The sequence below is a fragment of the Aptenodytes patagonicus genome, chromosome Z, assembly GCF_965638725.1.
Source record: "Aptenodytes patagonicus chromosome Z, bAptPat1.pri.cur, whole genome shotgun sequence".
Taxonomy (NCBI): Eukaryota; Metazoa; Chordata; class Aves; order Sphenisciformes; family Spheniscidae; genus Aptenodytes; species Aptenodytes patagonicus.
The window spans coordinates 56,237,957-56,246,805 of NC_134982.1; the positions used below are offsets into that span (position 1 = coordinate 56,237,957).

Genomic DNA, 8,849 nt, shown 5'->3' on the forward strand with positions numbered 1-8,849 from the left:
AGGTTCATGTCATAAGTGATACGGCTTGAGTTCTTTTTCCTGGGGATGTAAAAACATAAACTTCTGTTTATCAATTGCTATCAGGGTGCAAAATTTTACTGATTTACATTGCTAGCAATCAGCCTTTTGCATCTATTTATTGTACACTGAAGAACAGGGTATGACGATCCATATGATGGCACTTGCTGACAGCACTTCCATCTTGTCCTTTCTGCCATCAGTTACATCATTTAGAAGAAGGTTACTTCAGCGGTGAGCATTGCAGAGGGAGCAGGAGCATATTTTGCTGGGACTCCAAGAATCTGACACTGTCCCGCACTGAAATTAAATACATATTTAATTAAGACAGTAATCCAATGAGAAATAATACTTTTCTCAGCATGCATGCAGGTAACACTAGTGAGTTCTCTGGATTCATCATCTCTTACCAGCTGCTACCACTCTGGCATCTTCATGGGCACTGTGCCTTCCTGCTGCCCGATGATCTGGGCTCTCGTTCCACCAGATCACGTGGACTGAGAAAGTACAAATAAAGTCAGGTGAGTACTGTTATGCTGCAATACAACATGTACTGTAAGTTCTAGCAGTCTGTCTTCACCTGTTAGATGCCTTGCAGTTAGCAGAAACAATTCTCCAGGCAAGTCAGTGGTGGGATGATCCTTTGCTGAGCCTTTAAAAGGTTTGACTCTTTAACATCAGGTCTGAGTGTCTTTTAAGACAGCAGCACCTGGCTTAAGCCTATAACCCAATAAACAAAGCTGGGCTCAAGGACTGTTTACAGGACTTTGGTGATCCACACCAACACTTTCATCAAGCTGTCCAATCCTGATCCAGGACAAGGGCTTGCCCCTCTCCCTCCGCCCCTTCCCATGCCAAAGTCTGTCTCAGAAATAGAGTAGTACCTGTGTTAAGTAATCCATACTCTGTGTGGAAAACACCAATCAGCTTGGTGTAGCCTGTGTTGATGTGAGCATTGATTGCAGCACGAAACGCTTCGCCCCACAACACTGGCCCACCAGGCTTCATCTGGAAAGTAACCCATTCATATACTCCTGGAAGAAAAGACAAAGATGACCTCAAGGAAGGAAATACAGATTAATATGCCGGTTCTCAAACAGTGAGTCATGGCCACGATGTATTTATTGTGAAACCAGTACTGCAATTCCCTGCCATGTGGGGTCGGCAGGACATGAAACTGCCCCTTCATCCCAGTGTGCACAACATCTCACAGCAGCCAGGGGCTCACAAGAGCACACGCAAGCAGCTCACTAACTGGAGCTAGTTCAAGTGCAAATGTAAGTACTGGGACCCTGAGGAACAGAAGGCTGCATGCAAAGCCCAACTTAGCAATTTTTCAGTGTTGCCTGGAAATCTGGGGAGATTCAGACTACTTTGCAGAAATCACAACTCATACATGTTTGCAGGATTTGGATGGCTGATTGAACAATGCAAGGTGGTCTTTTCTAAGACTGGTGATGTTTTCTGGCATCAAAGCGGTTTATGACTTTATAAACCCCTTTCACTCCTGGCAATTGGTCACAGCAAGATCTGAAGGCATAACCAACAGACCGGGACTAGCTTAGCATCTCTGCTCTGCCAAACGATATCTCCCTTGTTTGTAGACAAATGGCATGATTTGCTGAAAAACTCCAGTCCTGCTACAAGACGCGTTATCCATCTCCTTTCCATTCAGGTAGTTACTCTAGATCACAATCGCTGACACTTTAAAAGAAAGCTAGACACTTGCCATATGGCAATGTATGTCTGGTCTCATTCTCCAGCAATGGGCTGGAGATAAACTACAATGGGAACAAAGTGTTTGAAAAGTCAGCTCTCCAGTTTTAAGAGAAAAACTGGACTGCTTTCAAATTCAATTGTAACAGCATAAAATTCAGAATCACAGGGAAATAAAAAACAAAGATTACTGCTGAAGGCTCAAGCAAGGCCTGTTTGACATCACTCCATGCAAAAAAGTCTGCAAATGTTCATAAATTGGGGAACAGTCAATACTATTAATACCATATTTGCTACAGAGAGAGTTAGAATACATGGGGACAGGATGTCTACACCTAATCTATGATTGTTACAAAGTATGCTTGACTTGCATGTAACTTTAAAAAGTAGGAATTATTTTTGTTTTTTCTTAAAACTATTATGCAAAAGAAGCAGTAACATCAAAGCAAATTGATAAAAGAGAAAAACCTTGTGAAAGAGAACAATCATTACCTTTAGTGCCTCCAGGAAATGCCCTCTCACTGACAGATGGACAAAGCAAGTCCGGGATGACTGCTCCGACCACTGCTACAGCTTGCCATGTTCATTTAAGCAATTCACACACCTCTTTACAACCTTAACGATCAGGGCTCTAGTCAGTTACTGATGTTAGTGTAAAATCCTTCTTAAAAACTTTGTCCCTCATCTGCATTATGTCACCTTTTTCACATGGGTGTATGTACTTGCACTTGCTACATAAAGGGTTATAAAACCACGTAATACCTGGTTTAAACTTTAAGCCATTTTTTGTTAGTCCGTCAGCATCAGTAACTTTAATCGGCAAAAGAGAAGATGATAAGCTCACCCCCTTCTTTTGGAGGCTTCCCAAGTTGACACCAGGGCACCAGGTAAGCAACCTCATTGTGCTGCTTTTCTATCAAGGGGAGAGCTGGGGAGATGAATTTTCCCTGCCAGTCTTTGTCATTGGCTAGTGCATGCCGGACTGCTGTTCTGTGAGCAAAATTATCTGTAAGAAAGGAAGAAAAAAAAAAACCCTATGAAAAAATGCTCTTAATGTCACATCAGACTCAATCAAAATGTATAATTACAAGGAGGCAAGCTACATTTATGTAAGTTTGAAATTGATATTTTTAAACAGTGTATTAGCTTGAAGCATAAATTTAAATTCTGCAAAAATCTTTGCTTTAGCTCTCAGATTTAAATGGTTTCAAGCCAAACAAAATTTTCCAAGAAAGTTTATTAAAAAGTTAAAATACATTAAGCGATGTTACTGTTAAGAAAGATTCATATACGGCATCTGCAGGGACTACTCGTTGTGGCAACAGTTACCAAGGATAAGGAGATTCGGAGAAAGCACAGTGAATAAGGAAGTGAAGTGGAAAAGAAAATTCAAAGGAATATTAGCCTACCAAGAGAAAATTAAGAAAAACATGAGTTTTGGCTTATATAAAATTACATTAAAATTACAAGTGTAGAAGTAATGGCTTTTTATTCAGCTACATAAAAAGTTATTAAATGCCCAAAATCTAAACCTTTTCTTCTTTTTTTTTAATTAAAAACAAATCCACTGAATTAAGAGTGTCTGAATTTCAAGTGGTTAGGCTGCAGTGGCATCTTAAGCAGTATGTTTATGCAGACCGCTTTCAATAATACAAGAGAAAAATCCAGCATCTGAGAATGGGAAGAACCTTGAGAAATATCAGTATCTTCAGACCAAGAGAAAAATATACCAATTATCTTTAACTACTAAAAAGATATAAGTAGGGGTCTGATGAATCAAGGAGAAAGGATGTTGTACCTTACACATGTGAACACCATTAGGAAACAAATAAAAATGGTAAGTTTTTTTCCTTAGTTTTCCATTTTAAGTATTTCTCACAGGTTATTAAAAATGGGTTGGTTTTTTTTTTAGAGAAAGAACAAGGCTAAAGAGTTCTGAGAAGCAGGACAATTTATTAACCACAGAGGCACATAAACTCATAATATTCCCGTCGACAGATGGCTGGTCCTTTCACCTCGCCAGGACAAAAGGGGTGACTCTGTTCTAAACAGGTACTGTGAACATGCTGGATTTCAACGAGCAGACTGAGGACTTCAGAAACAAAATTCTCTGTCTCAGCATACAAATATACCCTGGACTGCAGCAGGTATACAAAGAAATGATACCTCTGTGCATTCCCACCTCTCCATAACCCAAGTATCAACTTCCCTTGGGCTCCACAAAGAGCACAGCCAGCACACCTAGTTTCTCGCATAATTGTAGCTTTTCTTGGCTCACCAGCACCTTCCAGGTCAGCACCGACTCCAACAACATAAGAAGTTGATTATACTGCACAGAAGCCTGTTGTACCAAGGCTGAAGCAGCAATGAAACGCTTCTTGCACTTGGGAAGTTGGGGCTAGTAGAGTGGCTTCCCACTTCAGCACAGTCCAGCTGCAGAAGGAGTTTAAGCATGCAGACTGTGTGCTCATTTTTCTTAGGGGAGCGACTGTTACCCTGAACTAAAATTTGAGAACAATTATACATGCATATAAACATACGCAGGCTGCATATAGATTGTCTGCACTTAAATGTATTATGTTATTAAGGAGGTCTCAACCTTTTTTCCACCCATTTTGAAATTCTGAAGACATTTGTTGTTCAGGAATTGGCCCTAAATTAAAAATATTTACCATGAACAAAGCACTCTGCCGCAACTCCTCTATTATACCTGTTCTTAGCAGAGATTGCTGTTTAAGAACAGTTGTAATTCTCTCATGCAAACATGTCAAAATTGTCCTGACAGGCTCTGCAGTGTTCTTTTCAGTAATCAGCACAGGAACAAATTTTTTTCGGACACTTTGTTACAGTAAGAGCAAAAAATAAAAGCCGGGTAAGCATTCTCCTCGCCTTCTTGCCTAGGAGACAGGGAGCACAGAGAGAGCAGAGCAGCGCAAAGGGATGCTGAGCGTACCATACTTCCAAACGTGGACAACTTTATTCATCGCTCCCAGCTCCGCAGACCAGAATCCCACCAACTCCGAGTGGCCTGTGCGAAGGTGAAAGTACTTGTTGACCACTTCTATAAACTCCTTCATCTTCGATGGCTTAATATCATATGTGCGAATTTCGTAGAAAATGCCATTATTTTGTCTGGGCCCCGTAGCAAGGGATGCGAGTACCTGAGAGAAAATGTTAAGAAAAATAACTAAAACTAATTTGCAAGCCAGAAAATTATCTTCTAATTTCTAGACTTTTTTTAAGTGAGACGCTATAGATGCGATTTTTTTCACCGGGGGCTTGGAGAGGGAGTACTTTGTGAGCTCCACTACAAAAGTATCTTATGACTTTTTTTTCTCCTTGCAACTCCTTTTGGCAGTGCAACAGACCGTGATGTGTCTTTTATTTGTCGCACTCAATTGTTTAATTATTAGCCCATAACAAAGCAGGGTTTTCCTTTTCTCATACCCCTTCCTCAGGAAGCCAGCAGCAGGATGCAAAAAGTCAAAGCAATAAAAAGAGAGTTGGCTAAACACATTATTCAAAGGTGAGGCTGCTGATGCCACTAAAGCAGAGGCAACATCAACATCTGCCTGCATTGCCTTTACCCGACCAACTCACGCTACTGCAGTCTGTTTTCTAATTACAATCTTACATCAGTATTAGCAAATTACATACTGTTGGCAAAAGAAATAAAAAGATACCAACGCTTGGGAAAAGACTGATTCCGTCCAGCACAAGACTGCTGAAGTCTGTATCCTTGCCCTTCACTGGCTGCTTCCCAAAGGCTGGTCAAGAACAGGTTTTCTATTCATATAACATAAAACCCTTTGGAAGTCCCAGAATACGCTTACTTTTGCAACTAGAACCTGGAACATGCTATTGACCTCTCAAATAAAACTAGAAAAACTAAGGCCAAACCAAATCTTTGGCCGTAGCCCGTATTTGCACAGAGGTGGTGGCTGCAGGATGGATTTTGGACATGACTTACGTCACGAGCATCAGCAGGCAAGCGCACCACTTTTTTCATTTTTTTATTTTGTGGCTCTAGCCACAAAATACAGATGGCCAAGGCCAAAGGTCTTGTTTCCTAATGACTCGTTGGAGTATCACACACCTAGTTTTGGTTGTCATGTGTCACAGCTTCTTTTAGCATTTAGTCTCTAAATCCCCACAGGATCCTGAACGAACGGTAATCCTACACTTATGGTGAGCAATCATGACAGCAGTCGGCTGTCAGTGACCCATCCAATGCCGAATTTCTGCAGGAAAAGACGAGCCTAGATGTTTCCTGCCACTCAAGCAAGTACCGCAGCGCTGCTGGACCACCTCTCCCATCCAAAGAACATGTCACACGATTCTGGAGAAGACCCGGGGCCGACACTCAGCACGAGGCGCGCCCATGCTTGCACACAGGCCCCTTAAAGAGGATGTCGCGACAACGACAGCCCCCGCCCTGGCGGGCAGCGCCCGCCCAGCTCCGGGGGCAAGAGCCACGGGCGGGACCGCCGGGCCCAAACCCCGCCCCCCGCTGGCCCAAACCACGCCCCCCGTCGACCTAAACCTCGCCCCTACGCCCACCCAGGCACCAAAACCCGCTCACCCAAACCACGCCCCCGCTCACCCAAACCCCGCCCTCTCACCGCCCCCGACCCCGCGGCTCGCACCAGCAGCCCCCTCCCTGCCGCCGCCGCGCTCGGCTCCCCCGGCAGCGTCCCGGCCGTTACCTGAGGGCGGGCCGGGGCCCGGGCCAGGCGGGCGGCGTCGGCGAGGGGCCGGCGGAGCGCCCGCAGGGGCAGCATGGCGAGCGACCGGCCGGGCGGAAGGCAAGCGCAGCCGTCCGCCGTCGGTTCCGTGGGAGGGCGGGCGAACGGACAGCCCTTGGGCGGGGCGGGGCGGCGGACCCTCCCTCGTCGGGGCGGCCGTTGGGCGGTTGAGTAGCCGTTGGGCGGGCGGAACGCCGCTGGGGCGGCCGTGGGGGCGGCCTCTGCAGCCCGCCCCGCTGCGTGGGTCAGGAGCAAACTGAACCGCGGCGAAGGGTGTTTAATTCGTGTTTTTTATTCCGCTGGAGTGGGATGGATGGACGGACGGACGGACGGATGGAGGATGAGCACACGGCTGAGAAGAAATGATCGTTCAAGTTACCAGGCTTCAGTGCCTGAAATATGATATCGCTGTCTCTGCCGGAGTGCCTGAATACAATAAAGAAGTATCCCGATTGCTTGGGGGGGCCTGGGACTCTTTGTCCCCCACAGGATGCCCTGGGGCAAATCATTCGGTAAATCACCCGCCCTCCAGCATTTGCAGGATCAAACTTCGAATTGTATGGATACAAGTCCTCCAGTCGCAGTCCTCCTCCGGGAGAAAGACCTGTGGCTTTTTTCTGTAGCATTCTTCTGGGTAAATCCAAGCTTTGTGCCAGTGCCAAGCACTGTCACCCCATCACAGCTGTATGCCCAACTGCATAGTTCATACTACCACACGGTTACCTAGGGGTGGGATGTTGTGGTGGCTGAGACTGTATACCTTTGTGGAATTAAATACTGGCCAAAACAAATGTAAAATTCCTACTGGTGTCAGTGCATCCAGTGTTTTACCTGTGGGAGACAAATCAGCTCCTAGCAAAGGGTGGTTTATGGAAGACTACCTAAATTAACAAGGCAATCTCTTTCATGATTCCTCTTAATAGGGGCAGCGCATCCCTTCCTCCACCCCAAGTAATTCATTTTGGGGGGCTCCACATGGAATTAAGGTGAAGAAAGAAATGATGGATTCGTGCATGTGGAGCTTTCATGATTTTTCTCACAATTATGTACAATTTTTCTCCTTGTTAAAGACAAGCCCAGGAAGAAAGATTGTTTAAATTAAAATGAGATAGAATAAGTAGTTCCAACAAACACATTAAAAGAGTGGTGTGGAAAGAATGAAGCATCTGCACTGCATATATGTTACACGTTCATTTGCAAGTGGTATTCTTGGTTACATTTTTAATATCAGAAGAACCAAGCATGGTACATGGTAAAGTGTTTTTGCAATATGTCATGAAAAATTCTCTTAGTTTCTACAGCAGAAGCACACATGAAGTGTGATTACCGATGCAGTTATTGCCGGTTTAAGATTGGTTTAACGCGTTTTTTTTTTCACTTAGGAACAAATTGTATTTCACCTGAAGGCAGGGAATGAGATGGCAAACTCCGAAATATTTAAGGATCTCCTTTGTTTATCTTATTATATGGATGAAGAAATGTTGTTCATAGCCATGTTGTGCTGGAATATTCCTTCACATTTTAAAAAGCTTTTATTGTTTGAACTTTTCATGTGTTTGCTTTCTCATCAGGAATGATCACAAAAGCCCTGATTCAAACTGAGTAGTCATAAAAACCAGGTTTTGTTCTTGCTAACCTGAATAGTCAAGAAGCTTTGATTTTTTTATTTCTTTTGTGTAGTCAGGGAATACAAAGGTGAACATGATTTTCATATTTGAGCAAAACAGTTCAACAGAGTGCTGAGTTAAAATGTACAACAAACTGCACTGGAACTCAGTGAAGGCCTGAAATGATTCCCTGAAACAATTCAGCAAACGATTTTATACAGCAAGTAAATTTGAGAAAACTGCTTATGAGCGCAGCTAAGGAAGTGGCTAAGATAAAATTGGTTGAGAAGGCTGTTCTTTCAGCTCTGCATTTTTGCCTGGAACTTTAATTCACCATACCCCCTGGTATTTTCTCATTCACGTTCTTCTAGAAGTCCTGGGGTATATTCTTCTTTCCACATGGATGTGGCAGAGCCAGTGGTGAAGTGAGAGGATTGTATCTCCAACTCTTGCCTGCCACTCGCAGGTCTGTCTACCAATACACAGAATGGTAAACAGGAGCTGTGCTTCATGGACATAAATTTCACAGCTCACAGATGGTGTTGGACATCTGGGAATGACAGTGTTGATCTTGTAGAAGAAATAATAGTGGATAGTATCTGTTACAAATGCTTTTTGATGGGAAGTTTAAATTTTGGTACTGAATTGATGAATCAAATGAAATTTTCAGTTTATGTAGCTGTGACTGCCAGAGCTGCCTGAGTTGAAATGGTATATTAAAAACTTTTGTTACTGGTGGAAACCAAAGCTCCATGGAGGCAAA

General features: G+C 43.8%; 1 protein-coding gene across 1 annotated transcript; it reads right to left on the reverse strand.

Annotated features, from left to right (window-relative positions):
• Positions 1-118: 118 nt before the first annotated feature.
• Positions 119-6,555, reverse strand: NIPSNAP3A (nipsnap homolog 3A). The gene is made up of 6 exons (XM_076362461.1): positions 6,441-6,555; positions 4,688-4,895; positions 2,579-2,740; positions 903-1,052; positions 429-515; positions 119-318 (listed from the first exon to the last, which is right to left on the reverse strand). Exons 1-6 carry the CDS (start codon positions 6,513-6,515, stop codon positions 242-244), a joined length of 759 nt encoding a protein of 252 aa, XP_076218576.1. The 5' UTR covers positions 6,516-6,555; the 3' UTR covers positions 119-241.
• Between the last annotated feature and the right edge of the window lie 2,294 nt (positions 6,556-8,849).

Coding starts and splice junctions, on each gene's coding strand:
- NIPSNAP3A (XM_076362461.1), bottom strand. CDS start 6,515: ATGCTGCCCCTGCGGGCGCTCCGCCGGCCCCTCGCCGACGCCGCCCGC. Junction 1,053..2,578: donor GAAGCCTCCAAAAGAAGGGG/GTGAGCTTATCA, acceptor CTTTTCTTCCAG/GAGTATATGAATGGGTTACT. Junction 319..428: donor TGCCAGAGTGGTAGCAGCTG/GTAAGAGATGAT, acceptor ATTTAATTTCAG/TGCGGGACAGTGTCAGATTC.